At 35.3% G+C, this 21776-nt stretch overlaps 1 protein-coding gene across 1 annotated transcript; it reads left to right on the top strand.

Annotated features, from left to right (window-relative positions):
- The first annotated feature begins 738 nt into the window (after positions 1 to 738).
- Positions 739 to 21257, top strand: LOC124456624 (AP-3 complex subunit beta-1-like). The gene is made up of 26 exons (XM_047007021.1): positions 739 to 902; positions 1305 to 1422; positions 1671 to 1954; positions 2156 to 2231; positions 2721 to 2802; positions 3898 to 4160; positions 9756 to 9827; positions 10928 to 10990; positions 12263 to 12395; positions 13503 to 13555; positions 13634 to 13690; positions 14091 to 14201; positions 14316 to 14381; positions 15070 to 15177; positions 16219 to 16297; positions 17290 to 17408; positions 17482 to 17563; positions 17770 to 17871; positions 18869 to 19053; positions 19176 to 19266; positions 19363 to 19487; positions 19661 to 19846; positions 19920 to 19962; positions 20044 to 20128; positions 20828 to 20925; positions 21028 to 21257. Exons 6-26 carry the CDS (start codon positions 4140 to 4142, stop codon positions 21255 to 21257), a joined length of 2109 nt encoding a protein of 702 aa, XP_046862977.1. The 5' UTR covers positions 739 to 902; positions 1305 to 1422; positions 1671 to 1954; positions 2156 to 2231; positions 2721 to 2802; positions 3898 to 4139.
- The last annotated feature ends 519 nt before the right edge of the window (positions 21258 to 21776 follow it).

The raw sequence follows: 21776 nt of genomic DNA, 5'->3' as shown, positions 1-21776 counted from the left end.
AGAAAACTTTGAATTGGTCAAGGTTGCTAAAATCCCTGACCAAATCTAAGTGATTTAAGCAACTTGAAAGGGAATAATCACATTGGACAATTTATATCGTAGACGCAGAAGCCTGCTTAATTTCTCTGCGCAAACCGAAAGTGAATTTTAACACTAAAGAACTAGTTCTTTTCTTCACAACACGCGTAAGACCATGCATTCGTTCCATACGCAAAGTCCTATATCTCTTTCAAAATAGCACGACTAAATATCTCAGTCACGATTTCAAGTGGAATAAAAGAGAATATAAAAGTATTACAAATAACTTCACCTTTGGTTTCATATAAAAAGACTTTATAATCAATTGGTGTTCAGCAACTCAATCATGGAAGACATAGATGTTCTCTCAGATAAACTATGACTGATGATGTAGCAACAAGCTTTCTATATTTCTTCATTTATTCGACGAATCATTTAGTACGAATCGTTGATCTAGCAATAGATTATGATATATGCGCGTGTAGCTGACAATAGTCTAGTGAATCCAATGACAGTGAACTACATTCCAAACTTTCCATATCCTTTTTTGATTTTTTCACATTTGATCTATATTTTCTTTTTAAAGGTATAAATAAAACAGCATAATTAAGTAAAATTACCTTTACATATAAACTTGACCACTTGTATGATACTCAAGCCACAATGGTCGCACAACATGAAGTGCAATTAATTAATGAATGAATATATCAACCTTGTGTTATCAACATTAATGAACAATAAAGATTTTGAGACAAATTTGAAATCTTCTTTAATTATTTAAAGAAGATTAAAGAAGATTTAATTAAAGAAGAATGGCCAACCCTGATGTTTGTTGATGTTTTCAATCTCCTGATCTTTTGGATTTACTGCGGATTCTCAAAAAGGTTTGTAAAGACTATGGCATCTTTGTTTTATTTACGTAGAGCATAAATTGTTAGTGTGATTAGTGATACCTATTGTTTAATTTGAGTCAACAACTCAACATCGACAATATGATGGTTAAGTGTTTTCCTAACATATTCACGTTATCACCGTTATATTTAATTAATTTATAGGCTATTTAAGAGTTTACTCACATATATATGTGCTGATAAACCATTATACTTTAACGCAGACTTCTGTTTTATTATATTGTTTGAGTATGAAAGTAATACAGTATCACTGAAATTCACTATTACCTCTTATAATGCAATTATCAAGGCTGAAAGGCTTACTTTTAAAATCTTGAAATGGCTTATTCAAAGCAGCCAAATAATATAAAGAAAATTAATTTGTTTTCTTTACAGTGTCTGTCAATACCTTTATACCTCCAACTCCCAGAATAGTCAGAAATTGCGGAAATATATATATGGATTAAATTCCATGATATGTGGTTAAGATTGTCTTCCTTTGATGCAAGAAATAGTATGTGTTAAAACACCAATGAATGTAAGGTAGTGTGTGTAGAGGGGCTATGTTGACAGAGGTGTGCTCTGTTCTTTAAAGTAAATTTTGATGGTGATTTTTGCAGTGTTATTGCACCTTGTTTTAATAAATTCTTTTTCTTATATGCCATGATTGACTGATGCATTTGGAAGTTTACTGAATATGAAAAATCACTTGCTTTTGCTTTGAACATTGTTTGTCATAGGTAACGTATAAATATTTTGCAGTGCAACTACTTGGTTCCTCTCCTTCACCCACTAAAACCAGGCAAAGTGCACACTCCTTTAAACCACAGCTTTAAATCTTACCACAAGATGTTCGTTCAAATAAGTAATTTTTTAAAGTCTATGCAATATTTATTTCATGCTTGTTTGCTCACTTAAGGCAAATTTATGTATATGTGTTTTTGATAATTTCTGACTCATGTAGAACAAGTATTGCAATGAACATGAATGACTAAAGTGACAAAATTGCTTAAGGAAGGACAACTAAGCTTCATCTTATCTTACAGGTTTGTGACAAATTTAATTTTCATTGCTTTCATATAACTGCTAATGTATTCATGTAATACCTATGAATACAGTCGACAAGGGATAAAGCATAAATTAATTACGTATATGTCAATATTGATCCCTCCTCCCAAATTGTTTATATTCATGTTTACTCTCAAAAAACCTCAATTGAATCATTCTTCGTTTTGTGTAATATGTAGTTTTCAAGAACTTAAAAAATATTTATCATAAATGGAAAGCGTTGTTTGGCCATAGACCAACATGATGTTTCTAAAGGTAAGTTTCTATTTCTTTAATGCATGAAGAAGTATGCACTAAAACAGCAATGGATGTATGATGATTATGTAGAATGGCTTTGTGGGAAGGGGTGTGCTGTATTTTGAAATAAATTTTATTGGTGATTTTGGGTGTGTTGCCCCAAATGGTTATTTTGCTTCTGAGGCAATTACTTGGTAAATTAGCTAGTTGTAACATGAGAATTTATTGTTGAATTTACCTTGTGCTGATTTTAAAGATGCTATGCAATACTATATGCAAACTTGGCTGACCATCAATCAAGTTATTTTAGTCTCATAAACGTCACTTGTTTTGCAAAACTTTCACCAATCCTTCATACTTGGCCTTGTGGTGTAGATTCATCAAGCATCTTTTATGAACTGGGATAGAATAGAACAAAATCCTTAAAAAGTGCATTATGTTAATTCAAATTGAGCGAGATAGTAATTTCAGTTTTATCTTAGGACAATTTTATTGTTGTTTTTACAGAAACAGCTTTCAAAAGACACCGCGAGAGAACTGGCTAATATATCTGGCATGCCCTCGACTTCTCAAATATAAAGTAAACCAGGTAGAAGGCTTAGATTGAAAGTCAAGTTCGTAAAATACACATTCTAAAACACGAATTCAACCCATCGGTATGAAGGATATTTCATTAAATTGTTTTACCGTTTGATCATCGCCATGCATGCGCATACTATGTTAATAATGCATGGTTAAGCCAATGAGATTTTAATAAACAAACGTGAGAAATATTCTGCGTGTTTGACAATTGTTGGGAAATAATTAAACTATAGATTTGCCAGAGGGAGAACGAAGTTTTAATATAAATGTTATTGCCCAACATAAAACTTTCCGTTTTATGAAGAAAAAAAAAGAAGAAAAAAACGAAGAAAAGAATGTTGAATAGAAAAATCCCACTTCTTTGTCTAATAGTCTTTGTAAACCTCAAGAACAAAAAAAAAACAAACATTCATGATTCAAGCTTGTTTTACTGTTGCAAAACAGGCTCGCTAGAATATATTTTAGCTTTGAATGGTTTTATAGCATTGTTACTCATAGATCATCATTTTCAGCAGCATCAAGTAGCTAATTGCCTAAATAAAAATATTTTTTCAATATACAACAGCGGTTTGTAAAGCAATTGAGCTTTTTTATAAACACATCATATTTGACACTGAAACAATTCCCAAAATTTGACTGCCAAACCAGATGCTTTTCTTTTTTAGCACAGTTATTTGGAAAATTCAAAATTGATGAAGTCAAGGTTTGCAAATATCACGCGTACATGATCTATAGGACTAAAGAAATGCTATTGGCTAGCTTTAATCAAGTGCAAAATGTGATTGGCTCTCGGAATAAACAAGCAATGGTTGATCAATTTTGTTAAAATTTTGTTGTAGACGACGAAGAATAAATCAACGTTTGCAAACCTTTTTTATCTTTTCATTTTGCTAAAATACGCTTACTGTCTCCCCTCATGTTAAATGCAAAACACGTTTTCTTTTAATGTTATTGCTCTTTAGGGATAAACTATTCCTGAATCGAGGAAATTCTAATTGTCGAATAATTTCAAATACAAGCAGTTTTTTTGCGACAGCCTCTATTTACAAACCAACTATTCTATAGTGTGGCTATAACTTATGATTGACTTCTTTGCTTGCAGAATGGTTGCCAAACCAGGTACAAGATTATTGAGCGAGTTATAGTGGATGCTGAAAAATAAAACAAACTAAGAAGACAGTACCATTTTAATTCGTTATATGAGAGGAGACAACCGTTGTATTTTGAACTTATTACTATTTCGTCACCACAAAGTTGATCTCAAAGAAAAGGAAATGTTATAAAGAAGAACTGTTGGCCAAATTGTTAACTTTAACCGCTAAGAATTTTTGGCGATGTAGACGTATGATTCTAAGGCTCATGATGGTAAGTCAAATAATAATTCATATTTTAAAACAGTGATCGTTTATATCGTGTGATTGGCTTCAAATCTTCTTTCGGTTGAAGATAATGTCTGTTGCATGTAGTTTAGAATATGTCGTTACGCTGCATACAAATGCTCCCAACACGTACGTACAAAATGCGCTCAACATTGTTTTGCGTTTGTTGAATGATGTTTAAACGATGCGCGCAATCGCTGAAAGCATGCTCATCCTTAAATGATAACACGTAGGATCATGGGATACAATGTTGAAGCCTAGCAACTGCATGTATATATATATACACCTACATATACGGTTCAGTGACCAGGTAAATTACTACAATATACGCTGTAAAGAGCGAATACTTTATCTCGACATTGTTGAGTGTTCTGTTCAAACGCTCTAAACAGTGTTGAGATACGGTTTGGTGACCACACATGAGAACTCAATAGTTGAACGACTCTTTTAATGTTTGCATTTATTGCAATTTGGTCAACAATCATATGGAAAATTGGTCATTTAGAAATTGCCAATTACGATGGTCAATACAACCATATGCAAAACTGGTCACTTAGAAATGACAAATAAAGATGGTTCAAACAAACATTTTTAACGGTTGTAACAAACATGCAATTTCGTCATAACCATCGTGTTGAAAATTGGTCAATTAGTAATGACTAAATAAGATTTTAATTGAGCAATAAACAATAGGTCACCTTTCTTTATTTGTTTATATTTGTTTTTTAGTAGGCTTGTTATAGTTTTGACCACGTGACATACTATCAAAAGAAATAATCAAAATAGATAATAATAAATAAATAAATAAAAAAATATAAAAGAAATCAAGTTGAATGCCACAGGATCATTTAAATGTCATTTAGAATGAAAATTTCAATTAGTTGCTCTTATTCTTTACAATATGACTTTAGCAATTAAAGCATGTTATTTCCAGAACAGAAACAAATTGATTCCAATTTATTGAAATGACACTTCTGTGACTTCAGTAGCTACGCAATACGCATTGCTGGCAAAAACGGGCGACTAACCTCGATATAAATTGTTATTTGCATTATGCTAAAAGTAGAGTTGGCTTAAGAACACGATTTGTGAGACTTCTTTGAATTATCTACATTAACGGCGTTGATTCAAAGGGAATACTATTGGATTATGTACTTCAATGGTTGGTAATGACAGTTGGAATGACAGTTAAAGAGTAGTTACTTTGTAGATCATTTTTCATACCTGCTCTTACATATTCTCAATAATATTCAAGATTGAGACTTACTCCATAATCACCCGAGCATTGATCAAACAAAGAAAAGCACTGAGAACATTCTGGATTCCAACGTAACGTCATCTTAAGTTCATCACACATACTCAAAATAGTAATACATTTTTCATCTGCGTAAACACAGTTCTCTACTTAAAAACGGGTCATATTTATTATTTTGCTGTAAAGATGCGCTAAAATTGAGATAATGCTCTTTCTCTAATGATTCAGTCATATATTCTTCGTTTATTGAATGCCTCTACAAATATGTACACTGCATTTGCTGTCCGTGTTTTTAGGTCACATTTGTTGAATCCTCTGATCTATAAAATGCTGGATAGAAAAATACTGCACTGTATTACTACTGAAATAGCTGCTCAAAAAATTGATAAAATTCAAGTAATTATCACTCCACTTTGTTTTCGAATTTTTTGCCCGAAATTTTTATGCATTTAAGTAGCTAAAACAGTATTACAATTGTCGAACAAAGTTAAACAGGAACAGGTTGAAAACCATTAACACTCAGAGATAAACACATGCAAACCGAGATCTGTGTAAATATTTTTATATAAAAAAAACTTTGTGATGGTAGTCATTGTTACAGGCATCTAATGTAAGATGTTTTAATTTTTAATCATGTGTACAAGGAGAAAATATTATCATGTGATACCCAACAAACAACTGATGTTCTTTTGGAGATTCACATGAGGCAGAAATATGAACAAATTCAAATTAAAAACATGTTCATTTAGTAGATAACTGGCCATATAACTGATTAAATTTCTATAAGATCATATCGTTACAATGTCATTTAAAAATACTTTCAAGTTCGATAATATCGTTCTCCACAAACGTTTGAAATTATTATTAACACTACTGTGTTCAATTGCATTTGTCATTTGATTTATTAAAATTTATGTTTAATAACCATTTTCTAAGTTGTACATGCAGAAATATCTCAATGGTGTCCATGTATGCATGTCGTACAACGGACTCCAAATAGATTTTATTATTCTAAAATATTTGAACTTAAATTCCTGCAAAAGTTATATCTCAGTCTGTCAGCAGATGGCATGATGACTTCAACAATCGTTTGACTTCGCAAAAAATGAGATCAATATGTTATCGGCAATTCATTATATCTTCACATGGTCAACCAATTTAGTCCAATAAAGTTTGTCTAAGAGATCATATTACACATCCAATAAAACAACGCAAACTTGATTAGTTTTTTACACGTTTCGTTTTAAGAACGCCCCCATTAAACACAGCTGTGAATGATGAGGTGCAGCATTCAATATTTACGGAAAACACATTTTATCATCACATTTGAACAGGGAAATAGAAGAAAGTGGGGCACTCCAAAGTTGGCCAGACAAATCATTAATAATGAAAGATATTGTTGTGGCAATATGTGTTCTTGGCATTGCTGGAAATACTCTCGTGATCGCTTCAATTTTAAAACAAAAGATTCTGTTAAAGAAGAACTACTACTTTCTTGTCTTGCATCTTGCAATATGTGACGCATTTGTACTATTGAGTATATTTCTCTTTGAAATCTTTGAACACCGTTTGAAAAGCAATCCAATTATGTTAAACTGCTCATATATAAGTGGCATAGATACTTTTTTTCAAATAAGTGGAGTATCTATGATGTTGATCATTTCAGTTCTACGTTATCGTGCGATAGTTCATCCATTGAAACCTTCCTTCAGTCGACAAAAGATAAAAATCGTTTGTGGCTTAGCGTACATCATTGGCTTAGTTACGACAGTTGGAATGACATTTGAAGAGTGCATTGTGGATCCTCAAGCTCGTTATTTTATTTACGAATTGTTTGCGTTTTATTCATGCTTCTACATTTTCCCAATAATCTTCATGACTGTGACTTACTCCATAATTGCTCAAGCATTGATTAAACAAAGAAAAGCACTACGAACACTCTCCAATCCGACACATTCTCATCTACAATCCTCCACCAGCTCAAGTCTTCAAAGATATAATCGGCATAGTAAGACATTTATTGTTTGTGTCAGCACAGTTCTCTGCTTCACAGTGGGTCACGCTTGTTTTTTGGTTGTAGACGTGCTCTATATAAACAACACTGTTTTATCAAATTCACCCACTAATCTTTACGTTGTTTATGTTCTCCGTCTTTTTGGCTCACACGGGTTAAATCCTCTGATCTATGGAATATTGGATAGAAAAATGTTGTTTTTATGGAAATGCTGCCCAAAAATAAGACCAATCTAAGTTGTTTTCAAAATCAAAAAGTAGAGATTTTTAATATAGGGGCTCTTTTGTGTGTTTCGAACATTATAAGTAGCTAGAATATAATTAAGTTCTGAATTGCTTTGTGAGCGTTTATATGATTCTAAGAAATGCATTTTTGTTGATTTCCAACAATACCTAATTTCATAATGGTATTGTAAATCAGGTCAGCATGTTTTCCATCTCTTTATTTACTTTACAAATAAAATAAATAAATGTGTTCGACATGATGATCTCAAAATTAATTTTGCAGAGTTCTTTCTGTGAACAAAATATTTAAAAGTAATCAGTTTCCTGTCAAATTTGTGGTAGATAAATACATTTATTCAATCTACAACAGCATTTTACAAAACAATTCAGCGTCTTTGTAAACATCGCATATTTTGCTTTATACTGAACCAATAAATACTAAAATGAGATAAAAGAATTTTGACTGCATACACGTAGTGACGTATACAAATGCAGTAGGCTAAGTAGGCTGAAGCCTACAGGCCCGCCTTTTCAAGACGCTCGTTGTATTTACCTTTCGCCTTTTTGTTCTAAAGTTCGACCATATATGCTGCTGGAAACTTTACGATCTACTGTTTTAATGCTTAACGCACAAAACTCATAAAGTGCAAGGGACTTACTCAGTTTGAATTTTAAATTTGTTCCTTAATGTTTACACTATATGAGTTACAAAAAGAAGACAGGAAATGCAAAAGCAATGGAACGCAAAAAACGCAAACGTCATCAAAACACTGAACTTATTTGGAGGAACAAATATTACTTAAAGACCCACAGCTTTGTCGTAGCCTACAGGCCTTGTAATTAGTTATCCGCCACTGATATTATTGGGGTAGGACAAACTACACGTTTCTTTTCATCCAAGATTTCATGTAAAGGAGAAGCAAATTCACTGTGCGTCTGTTCTGCCCATCCAAGCAAAGTTTTTTTTTGTTTTACCACTCTTTGTATACATACGTACATCTGTAAACGAACTCGATGTTATTGAACATCATATTTTGGGCGTCCACGCGTAGGCAAAGACGCCATTTCATATCACAAGTTTTCAAATTTACTTAAAAACTCTAGTTTACAGTAATTACGTATTATCGTTTGTTCTAAGTTGCATTTGTACAACAACAAAATCCTCCATTTTCTTGACCCAAAAAATGGCTGCCAGACTTTGATTGACGCACAATATGTTGACATGCATTCTATTACGTAAGTCCGTAGAGATAGCTAACTAGTTTCCAGTCTTCGTAAGTTACTCCTCAAATCAATGACTTATTTTAACAAACTCAAGTTTATTTCTTTTGCAATGCTCGAGCTGATTATTATTTTCGCCGATCTAAGTATCCTGACCAAATATGCAATGCGCATCGTTTTGTTGATCTTGCCACGCATCTTTGTCGACCAGTGATATTCTACATTTAAATTCAAATATTCTCAAACTTTCACAATCACGTAGCTCTCATATTAATCATTATAGAATAAATACAATAAAACGCGTACGCTGATTGGTGTAGAAGTGAATTTCCATTTGCCTATGCAAACCGATCTGAGCTTAATCAACTAAATGCATCAAAGAAAATTTACAAATCAATCATAATACGTGTTAGAGGAAAGGTCAAAGCGTTTGTTTCAAATTTGTCTTTTTCGCATTATTGTTATTTTATAAAAAAATAAACGATGTTTTACGTGTTTGCACTGGCTTATGCAAACCTTTGAGGAGTAGGAGAACTCTCGAGCTGGAGAAAACTCTCGACTTTCGATCTCGGTTTTGCACTGATCTGTTATAATTAAAATATGTAGTTACACAATAAGTGAACAAAACAGTTCTCTCAGATTTCGTTGGTCATCAATAATACTTGGCACTGACCTCTTTGATGATACTGGATGGTTTTTTCTTTAGAGAAGTTCAATATGTCGTTCTTAGCAATATAGCAACATTATCATCGACAAGGAAGGTGATTTTCATTTGATTTCCAAGTCTTTCGTTGCATTGGTTGCATGTGCCTAAATTGTTTTAATTTCTGTCGTTTAAAGCAAATTCCTTATTTGTAAATCTTCTAGGGAATGTTTGAAGCGCATCTGAAAAGTTTCTTCGTTCATTCCAACGACTCAAAACATATCAAAACATTTAAGGTAAGCAGGTGACGATTGACTATATGTCTATATCAGACTTTATGTATTTTACTTCTCATCTCTGATGTACATTAACTTGATCTGCTTAAGTGCCCTTGACACAATTTTTTCTTGTCTTTGAACAATCAATCTTCCGCATTTGTCTTTGTTTTTAACGCTAATCTTAAAATGCTTACTTGTGGAGTTATTTAAGTTTTGGCGATGTGTACACACATTGAAGAATTTTTGTTTGGCCGTTTTCTGATTTACTTTTTTTGAATCATGTTTTATTTGGTTGTTGTACCGCAAACCTGCTTATACTGTGTTAAAACTATTGTATTGTTTAGTAAAATGATCACCTACTTAGGGGCTGTTTACATGAGCCCTGCGGAAAGGTTTAGCCTTCTTTCTAGGGTTGTATTCTACCTTTCTTTTACATGCAAATTCTAGCCATACATCAAGAGCTCTGTTTGAACTGCGAATTTCGGCGCTAAAATACAAAATAGCTGAAAACAAACCAATATAGTGGTCGCCTTTTGATTTTTTACGCTGTCTAAGTTTGTTTGCTCATGTTGATGTCTTTTGTTGTCGCCATTGCTGAAAAGCGATGCCTTATCGCAGGCATGAAAATCCTTTGAATTTTCAGCCCTACAGGAAGGGCTAGTCCTGCTGAATGCGTTTACATTGGACATTCTCAGCCCTACATGGCGAGATTTCGTGTAAACAATAGCAAGATCTCGGCTGTTAAGGCTGGCCTTCCTCTCATGTAAACGAAGAGTGATTTTATGTGGAAATTTAACTGCACGCGAGATCTCGCTTGGAAGAGCCAACCTTCCCTGTAGGGCTCATGTAAACGGCCCCTTAAAGGAAGTTTTTATTTTTAGTGAAAATAAATGGAAATTACGAATTATGCTCATTAGGAAACGATTGAACGTACATTCCCTTGTTTATCTACCGCAAAAAGTTCAATGAATCCAAAACTAAGCATGCAGACATTTATGTTAAAAAGAGAGTCCATGACAGTTGTTGTAGACGATAAAAAATTTATGTAATATACACGTGTATCTGTGTTTAACATGAGAATTATCTTGAATATTCAACCGTATTTTGTATTTTTTTAGCTTGAAATAATGACGAACATCGCTTCGGAAAGTAATATAACGTTGCTATTGCGGGAATTTCAGGTAATATTTTTTGTTGAGATGTTTCAAGAAATTGTCCATTTTGAAATTTTAAATATTCTGTCATATTGAAGATATTTGTGTATTTTCTGAACGTTACTTTGTATAGTTGCAGTTATAGTTTGAAGAGCTACAATATTTGTCGTCAATAACCTCTTGTTTCTGCGTCACCTCCCACAGAGTTCCTTTACCTTAAAAACTTTTCCTCTCTTTAAAATTGATCCTAGTCATATATAGTTGTTAATCTCTTCGCACACAGTTACCCTTAATTGTACGAACATACATAGCTGCCCTTTATCCTTTAAAATACATAGTTACCCTTATTTGAACATACATAGCTGCCCTTTATCCTTTAAAATACATAGTTACCCTTAATTGCACGAACATACATAGCTGCCCTTTATCCTTTAAAATACATAGTTACCCTTAATTGCACGAACATACATAGCTGCCCTTTATCCTTCAAAATACATACTTACCCTTATCAGGTGAGAGCACCTGACAGTACTAATGACACCATCAATGACAAAAAGACAAAAAATAAAACATGCAACTTCCGACAGAAACAAAACTGCCCACTTAACGAAAACTACCTACAATCATCTGTCATCTACCAAGCAACTGTTAAACGTTTGGACACTAACACAACTGAGACCTACATCGGACTTACAGAAAGAATTTAAAACTCGACACAGGAACCCAACTGCCTCTTTCCGCCACAAAAAACTAAGAAACTTAACCAAACTCAGTAAACACATATGGACACTTAAAGACAACAACATCGCTCACGATATCTCATGGAACATCATTACTCACAGCAAACCGTACAACAGCGCCAACAAAAGATGCAACCTATGCCTGAAAGAAAAATTCTTCATCACCTACCAACCACAACTATCATCTCTCAACAAACGTAACGAACTTGTCTCCTCTTGTCGCCATAGACTCAAGGCACTTTAATGTAATTTGTAATCGTACACCTAGCTTGTATGTAGTTCTACCTATATATAGTTAGACACATGCATTTGTATTCATTTATTATTATCCCCTGAAGAGTGAGAAATCACGAAACAGGCTTGTCGAGATGAAATTGTAGTTTTGTGAATTTTCTTCTTAACAATATAATTATGCTCCGCTGTAACGCATCGAGCACTGTAATTACGGAAGATCAAATAAACAAAACTTCCTACTTACTCTTATCATATATACTTTTATCCTCTTCATACGTAGTTGCCCCATTTTGGCCTTTTTTACATCTCATCGTTCTCGTTGCAGAATTACATCAACAATTCGGACAAAGAGTTCGTTGCGTCGACGATACAAGCCATTGGCCGTTGTGCATCGAACATTCCCGAAGTTACAGATACCTGTTTAACCGGTCTAGTTAGACTGCTATCCAATAGGAATGGTAAGTTGCAGATACCTGTTTAACCGGTCGAGTTAGATTGCTATCCAATAGGAAGGATAAGTTATAACAATACCTGTTTAACTGGTCTGGTTAACTGCTATCTATGCAATAGGAATAGTAAGTTACAAATAGCTTTTTAACCGATCTTGGGAATTGCTGTTAAATATTCTTCAAAGCAGGCTTTGTTCACAAAAACTATAATCACCCTGAAGCAAAATTGGTATTGTAATGTACGCACAGGCCAACGCGAGATCTTTAAAACTTGGATTTTTCGCTTTTTTTCATTTTATACCAAGTGTTTTTTACACTATTTTTACGTTTGGCAATGGGCTTGTTGATTTCATAATGAAATTTACGGATGCAAATCTCCAACAATGCATAATAACGTTATTATTATTAAAAGCATTGTTGTATGGCAAAATGGCGCGCTTTGATTGGCTCAGAAACATTTTTGCTGGTCCATTATTTTCCCGTAATGGACCAAGGTCCATAAACGCGTAATTTTACAGTCAAGTGTAAACAAACTTCGTAATGCAAACAGCAAAACGCAAAATAAACGAAACAAAATCATTTAGGAATGAGATTCGAGGGAAAAATACTTGGAAACAGTTTAAATATCCAGACGATACAATTTGAAACAATTTATTTTTTATGGACGAAAACTAGAAAAGTGAAAGCGGACGGGTAAAAACAGCAAGGACGAGAAAGAAAGCAAGCTTCGTTTCAGGTCAAATAATGCCATGTAATAATCCTTTTCATAACCTCTCTTTCTCGGTCTTTACTGAGAAATATCGAACCTCAGTCTTTTTGTACAAACTTCGCCCTACGGGCTCGGTCTGTACAAAAAGACCTCGGTCCGTTATTTCTCCGTAAAGACCTCGCGCTCGGTCATTAAAGGCCTAGTAATAAAAATGAAACGGAAGTTGATACCGTAATCAAATAAATGTGCAAAACATGTTATGGTTAATTGAAATTACGAGTCAAAATGTAGTGTGTTTTTTTAAACTCTGCACTATCCTTGGATCCTCATTTAGATTTACAAATGAATGAAAATTTATCTTGTTGAAGTTGATGTATACATGTCAGACGTCAATTTCTTTACTTTAGAAACGGTGGTGGCTGAAAGCGTTGTAATGATAAAAAAATTATTACAATTAAAGGTAATTTTGTCGTTGTCTTTATCTTGATTGCGATAAACGTACGTATTATGATGGATGGCTGTTATTCATTTCTTTTAGCATAAAGATAAATCTCAAATAATCATACAAATGACGAAAATACTGAATAAAATTACGGTATGTAATCTTTATAATTTGCATAACTCCCTTTGTTCCAATCATTACTCCCTATCTTCCAATCATTAGTCCCTATCTTCCAAGCATTATTCCCAATCTTCCAAGCATTACTCCCTATCTTCCAAGCATGACTCCTATCTTCCAAGCATTATTCCCAATCTTCCAAGCAATATTCCCAATCTTCCAAGCATTACTCCCGATCTTCCAAGCATTACTCTTTATCTTCCAAGCAATACTCCCTATCTTCCAAGCATTATTCCCAATCTTCCAAGCATTACTCCTTATCTTCCAAGTATTACTCTCTATCTTCCAAGCATTCTCCCTATCTTCCAAGCTTTACTCTCTATCTTCCAAGCATTATTCCCAATCTTCAAGACATTACTCCCCATGTTCCACGCAGGTTCCCATGGCTCGTGCCAGTATCATTTGGCTCGTCGGTAAATATGCGGAACGTGTTCCAAAAGTTGCCCCGGATGTACTGCGAATAGCCGCGAAGTCATTCACAAAGGAGGTTTGTGAGTTATGGATTTCAACATTTCGGCATAACTTGTCTCGAAATTTCTTCATGTTTTTCGACAAATGTTTTTTTAAAAGAGTGTTTTAATGTTTTTTCCGTTGTTTTCAGGAGGATATTGTGAAATTACAAATCATCAATCTTGGTGCGAAATTAATTCTAATCAATCCAAACCAGGTTTGCCACTTGAAGAAAATACTTTATAATTATGAATTAGGGTGATAAATTTATATATTGGCAGCAACTCAGGAATACATCCATGATGGTGAGATCTATTCCTGGGTTGGGTGAGGAGGAAGGGGAGGGGTTCTAGTCTGGATTCGTACAATACGGCCACCGTTTAATACGGCGCGCTTAATACAGGTTGGACTGTGTTTTCTTGAAACTTTCCAAACTTAGAATTTTCTTAAATTTCAAGTTTTTACCAACTGATTTCTGAACACGTTTATACTTATTAATAAATCGTTTGTAAGGTGCACAATACAAACAAACGATCAACTAAAAACATTAAACTTCACACTAATCCACATTGGGTTATACACAATTGACACCCACACATTTCCTGTACACACAATACAATGACGTAAGAACCAGATAACAAATACGGCTAACCTGACGTTTACTCCTCATTTGACTCTGAAGATGACTACCGCTAAGGTTGTCGAAACGTCAGTCAACAACAACAAGAACAGTCCTTCTCAGGACTATACTAACCTGGATGATCTACATTTATAAACATGTAACGATACTCCCGGGTTCAAACCATTTACTTTTTTACTTAATATACTGTTTATATTTTTTATTTTTTTCACACTTCTAGTCGTAGCTTGACTTACTAAGCTGCGTACCACTTCTATTTCTGTAGACTCAGCAGTTGTGTCAATATGTATTAAATCTCGCCAAATATGACCAGAGCTACGATATAAGGGATCGAGCGCGATTTTTACGTCCCATTGTGTTTCCCGGAGAGAAGGTTTAATTTTAGAACTTTTTTATTGTATATTTTATCGAAAACATTGAATTATTGGATAGATTATATTTCATCTCAAACGTTCACTCATTGGCTAGGCTGTGTTTTATCTAAAACATTCACTCATTGGCTAGGTCATATTTTGTCTAAAACATTCACTCATTGGCTAGGTTGTGTTTTATCTAAAACATTCACTCATTGGCTAGGTCATATTTTGTCTAAAACATTCACTCATTGGCTAGGTTGTGTTTTATCTAAAGCATTCACTCATTAGCTAGGGTGTGTTTTATCTAAAGCATTCACTCATTGGCTAGGTCATATTTTGTCTAAAACATTCACTCATTGGCTAGGTTGTGTTTTATCTAAAGCATTCACTCATTAGCTAGGTCATATTTTGTCTAAAACATTCACTCATTGGCTAGGTTGTGTTTTATCTAAAGCATTCACTCATTAGCTAGGTCATATTTTGTCTAAAACATTCACTCATTGGCTATGTTGTGTTTTATCTAAGACATTCACTCATTGGCTAGGTTGTGTTTTATCTAAGACATTCACTCATTGGCTAGGTTGTGTTTTATCTCAAATATTCAATCATTGGCTGGGTTGTATTTTATCTAATATAATTTATCTAAGGCATTCACTTATTAGATAAGAAACATATCTATATTTCCTGTTTGTTTTTATTGCGTTGAAGAAATTTTAATGAACCAATCGAGATTTGAACTTCGTCGTCCAAAGTTTCGAAATTAAATTATTTACCATTATTATAACGTATACCATATTTACCAAGTATGAACTTCCTTACTACACTGGTTTTGAGCTATAAATTTAAACTATTATAATATCGAAAGTTTGATTTTAGCATCTTCAAACCAATAGTAAATGGAGAAACTTTTGCCATTAGAATGTGATTTACAGTTATTAACTTCGGTTTGTTTTGGACAGCGGTTCTTTTTTTTACGAATACTTTGTTTAATGTATAATATAGCACTCGAATGACATGTTCCAATGGCGTCGATTTATTTGTTCTCGTGTGTATTTCAGGTGGGACAGATTGTTAAACACTCCAAGAAGATATTGCTGGCTTCCAAACCACCTCCCGTGTTAGAGTCATCTTTCAAAGGTGAAGGAAGGTCTTCAGTCAAGGCTGTTAAATGCTTGAGTCCAGTGTCTTCATCTGGAGTCATCTGATGTTATAACTTGAGTCCTTGTGCACTCCAGTCTAGTGTCTTCATTAGTAGTGATCTGATGTTAAAACCTGAGTCCTTATGCACTCCAGTCTAGTGTCTTCATCTGGAGTCATCTGATGTTAAAACTTGAGTCCTTGTGCACTCCAGTCTTGTGCCTTCATTAGTAGTGATCTGATGTTAAAACTTGAGTCCTTGTGCACTCCAGTCTAGTGTCTTCATTAGTAGTGATCTGATGTTAAAACTTAAGTCCTTATGCACTCCAGTCTAGTGTCTTCATTAGTAGTGATCTGATGTTAAAACTTGAGTCCTTATGCACTCCAGTCTAGTGTCTTCATTAGTAGTGATCTGATGTTAAAACTTGAGTCCTTGTGCACTCCAGTCTAGTGTCTTCATTAGTAGTGATCTGATGTTAAAACTTGAGTCCTTATGCACTCCAGTCTAGTGTCTTCATTAGTAGTGATCTGATGTTAAAACTTGAGTCCTTGTGCACTCCAGTCTAGTGTCTTCATTAGTAGTGATCTGATGTTAAAACTTGAGTCCTTATGCACTCCAGTCTAGTGTCTTCATTAGTAGTGATCTGATGTTAAAACTTGAGTCCTTGTGCACTCCAGTCTAGTGTCTTCATCAGGAGTCATCTGATGTTACGACTTCACTCCAATATATTCTTCAGTGTAGTGTTTTTATTAGGAGTGATTTGATTTTGAATTTTGAGTCCTACATTCTAGTCTAGTATCCTCACCAGGAAGGATATGATGTTGAAACCTGAGTCTTTATGTATCTCAGTTTAGTCTCTTCATTAGTAGTGATGTTGAAACTTGAGTTGTCTAGTATCTTTATTAGGAAAGATCAAGCATTGCCTCTTAGGTCTCTGTATATGCTGTAGTATCTAGTGTCAATCCATGCAGCTAATGTTCTTCTCTATAAGGTCATGGTGAGTTCATCGTCGGCTCTCTCTCTCATCTCATAAACGCACGAGCGTCTGGCTATCAAGAACTTCCCGAATACCCCGAGGTCCCTCCCGATCCCTCTGTTAGAAACGTCGAGGTTTGTGATCGTTCATATCCCATGATTATGTTTTGATTGTGTGATTCAACATTTTATCGATATGTTTATGTAGGTCGAGCCGTTGTGGGAGAAATCTAAATCGAAGTCAAGATCAAAGAAAAAGTCTACATTTTACTCGAGTGAATCTGAATCAGGTGCGTTCTTCCCCCAAGTCTTTTCCTACTGGACGCGTAATTAAGTTTATTTAATTTCAACAATAATGCTTGGTTACCAATCTTCAAGCTTATATATATACATATGTAACCAAATATGCACAGTTTGGCTGAATAAATCATTTGTGTTAAGCAAGGCTACCCTTTTGTACGCACTGCGTGCCTATTTTTGCATCGTGTTCCCACAGGCTCCGGTTCAAGTGGAAGCAGCGGAAGTGAAAGTGAGAGCGATGAAGGCAGCGAGAGCGTCAGTAAATCTAGCATGGAGTCTTTACCTGGATCGGAAACAGGTAAGAGATCAAGTGGTATGCTGTTAAAACTGATATCTATGGTACCGTTATATTCACAGTCATAGAAAATATAGATCGCTACCAGCACAATATTTGCCTACAAATACCGGGGTTTTCGCGATGGTGTATTGCTGCATGGCTCTTCAGGCAATATGCGTTCTGACAGAAAACAATCCTCCCTTCCCAACGAATGGTGGGGTACATTAATGGTGTATTGCTGCATGGCTCCTCAGGCAATATACGTATTGACAGAAAACAATCCTCCCTTCCCTACGAATGGTGGGGTACATTAATGGTGTATTGCTGCATGGCTCCTCAGGCAATATACGTATTGACAGAAAACAATCCTCCCTTCCCTACGAATGGTGGGGTACATTAATGGTGTATTGCTGCATGGCTCCTCGGGCAATATACGTATTGACAGAAAACAATCCTCCCTTCCCTACGAATGGTGGGGTACATTAATGGTGTATTGCTGTATGGCTCCTCTGATTAAATATTTACTTTAAGCAATGTTTCCGCCTCAAGTTTTCGTAGTTTGACCTTGTCTTTGGCATGTATGGTCACATAGTTTACTCATGACAAGACCTCATTTTGTTTTTACATGATGGTGCAGTGTGGAAATGTACCAGAATGTACCCTATTGTACTTATTTCACACCAGAATTTGAAATGGCTACTATAATATCGTGCGCTTGAAAATGACAAACAGTTAGACTTAGTATAAGGGTTTAACTTATTTACAACTTCACAATGCAAAGCCCCGGGCTCCGGGAAACCTTTGCCAGCACATTAATGCAACCCCCCAGGGAAAATCTGTTTGCTTCCTGTCGGATAAACATAAGTCTACTCCATAGTATGTGATATAGACTTATTAAGGAATAAATAAATAAAAAAATCTCTTGCAAAACGTCATGCGTTTAAAAGCGTCCGCGCCATTCATTTTCCTCTGATACCTCCCCCCTCCTCAGTTTTTGTCATTCAATTTCGCTTTTCAGAAAGCCAAGAGAGCGACGTCGAAGGGGAAAGGAATGAAAGAGCAAAGAGTCGAAAAAAATCAGAAAGTCAGAGCAGCATCGAGTCGAAAACGAGTGAAGAGTCTTCGGATAGCGACGCCGAGTCCTCGGAAAGCGATTCGTCACAGGAGAGTGACGATGCTAAACAAGAAACGCCAGCGAAAAAAGTGAGATAAATTACTGTGCACACTTTCAAAGGATATGTATACCACTGTTTGAAAAACGAGAAATAATTCAGCTTTTCACATATGAACTGCAATTAATTAATCACAATATTTTGTATATTGAGGTCGAAACGAAGAAATCCGATGATGCTCCGAAGAATAAACGAGTTTCTAAGCCACCAACAACTGATCAATTGCTTTCGTTTGATGAAGATAGTAAGCTCACTCTTTAACGGCTTAACTTGTGGCACTGAAATCACCAATCCGATTGATTTTTTTCCTCTATACGAAATACTTTAATATTTTTTATAGTTCCTGTGGCTCCTGTTGTAAATGGTCCTGCACATAAGAACATTCTTTCTCCCTCGCTGGTGGACGATATGAAAACACTTTCCCTTGGGGTCGTACAGAATGGAGTTGCTGCGGTTGTGCAAAAGGTACATCGATGAGTTAAGTATTCAATGCGCATGCTCTAGATTAAGGACGAGGTCCTTTTCAACTGATAACAATGAAAGGCTACAGATGAATAGCAACACAGTCAATCGCCTACTTGAATTGCGCATGACATGACACGTGATCAAATCAGGCTCAAGCCGACTTTCTCATGTAGGTCGTAACGGACTTCTCTCAATTGAGGACTTATGAACTGCTCAATAAGGTGGCTGGTCGTGGATTGCAGGCTCAATACAAGTTCCCCCGGAGTCCGTGTCTGTATTCGACTACGATGGTCGCCGTTGAAATAACTTTTACTAACAGCGGCAGTTCATGTGTTGAAAACATTCACGTTGGCGAGAAGGTAAATTGCATTCTAAGTCATAGTCGTTAGTAGAAATGTGCTTACTGAGACTCTGTTTGTTTTCTCGTCTTAGAAAGTGGGACTCGGCTTGAAAATAGCCGATTTTCCTAAGATTGGTGAGTTGTCTGCTTAGAAAAAATATTAACCTGCAAATCACCTGTGAATAATTGGGATGGGGTTGCTTTGCTCTTGTTTAGAATCGATCGGTATTGGTTCTACAGTCACCGTGAGCATGGGGATAGATTTTAAGGATACTATACAACCAGTTAGTTTTGAGATATGGTATGTCGCGTTACTGTTTTATCAATTATTAATTATCTTTTATCATCAAAATATTTCCGTTAAAGTCATTGGATTTAGCATAAGAAACAAGTCAATGTGTATATCTCGACTCGATTGGAGTATATAAACTCTAGTTTCAACATTACGTCACTCTTGATGAGGACACTAGACTGGAGTTTATAAGAACTCAAGTTTCAACATTACGTCACTCCTGATGAGAACACTAGACTGGAGTTTATAAGAACTCAAGTTTCAACATTACGTCACTCCTGATGAGAACACTAGACTGGAGTTTATAAGAACTCAAGTTTCAACATTACGTCACTCCTGATGAGAACACTAGACTGGAGTTTGTAAGAACTCAAGTTTCAACATTACGTCACTCCTGATGAGAACACTAGACTGAAGTTTATAAGAACTCAAGTTTCAACATTGCGTCACTCCTGATGAGGACACTAGACTGGAGTTTATAAAACTCAAGTTTCAACATTACGTCACTCCTGATGAGGACACTAGACTGGAGTTTATAAGAACTCAAGTTTCAACATCAGATAACTCATAAGGACTCAACATATCTCTCCAAATGAAGACACTAGACTGGTGTATATAAGGACCCAAGCTTTAACATAAGAGGATAATTTAGAATACCTAGCAGCAAAACTTTATCATGCGTTCAAATTGATCTCGCTTTTTCACCAGCACGAAGTCCGATAAGTTTACTGTCAAGTTGAAATGCCCGATGGGAGAACAGCTTCACGCGAGGCCGATAACTGAAAATGACTTTCTTACTTTGCAAAGTAAGTATCGCGGTTATAAATTTTTATCTTGCTTATACAAATGCATGTAAAATGAAATTATTACAGAAATATTGACTTACCTTAAATTATCTTCGTTCACAGAGAAGTTGTCGGGTATGAATGAAAGCTCTCTGACTGTGGATATCCCGCAGGAGAACTGCGAGGAACGCGTGCTCGCGTCGAAAATCCTGGGTTGTGCGAGTGTAGCGGCATTACCCAGAAATAGCAGCTTAAATTATTATAGGTTTTCTGGGTCGGCTACTTCATCCGGGGTCCCCGTATTGATAACTGTCGAACTTAAGGAGTATGGAAAGAGAGTAGGATTACGGTGAATTGCGAAAAATGACAATCAATTCAATTTTGGCGAAAGAACTGGTCGCCGCTGTGGGAAAAGTATGATAAGTAAGTTCCCCAGATGTAAGCTGAAGGAGGGAAAAAATTCAATTATCCTTGTTGGGTAATACAATCCACGTGTGTGGGTTGTGAAGGGGGTATAAAACGCACGTGCTTCGCACATGGCCTAAGTATTCTTATGATTTTGTAACTTGCCCAAAAACTTGTAAGCTCGCTCAGACTATTTTGCATTAGAAATCTGCTGTTTCGAAATTTCTTCGAAATGGCCAAATAATATAATGAATGCTAGGAGAGGTGGTAACAGTTCCGAACCTGGAAAGGTCGAAATTTATATTACTGTTAGTATTTTTTTCCAATCAAAAATAATTTACAATGAGTCACGTTGGCATTATCTTTATGTTTAGAAATTTCTAACCAACAACGTCGCTTTCGAAGTATTTTCAATTGTAGATTGGCATAATGTGTTGATCTACCCTAGATTCGCCACTGAATGATAA

Source organism: Xenia sp. Carnegie-2017, unplaced genomic scaffold (assembly GCF_021976095.1).
Source record: "Xenia sp. Carnegie-2017 unplaced genomic scaffold, XeniaSp_v1 HiC_scaffold_58, whole genome shotgun sequence".
Taxonomy (NCBI): domain Eukaryota; kingdom Metazoa; phylum Cnidaria; class Anthozoa; order Malacalcyonacea; family Xeniidae; genus Xenia; species Xenia sp. Carnegie-2017.
The sequence above is the reverse complement of the archived record's forward strand: the minus strand, read 5'-3'. Positions and strand labels throughout refer to the sequence as shown.

Bases quoted from the DNA above. Each gene is read 5' to 3' on its own strand.
- LOC124456624 (XM_047007021.1), top strand. From the start codon at position 4,140: ATGATTCTAAGGCTCATGATG. The intron at 19,963-20,043 runs GTGAGTTGTCTG...GCTCTTGTTTAG, and splicing joins AGCCGATTTTCCTAAGATTG to AATCGATCGGTATTGGTTCT. The intron at 20,129-20,827 runs GTATGTCGCGTT...CTTTTTCACCAG, and splicing joins CCAGTTAGTTTTGAGATATG to CACGAAGTCCGATAAGTTTA.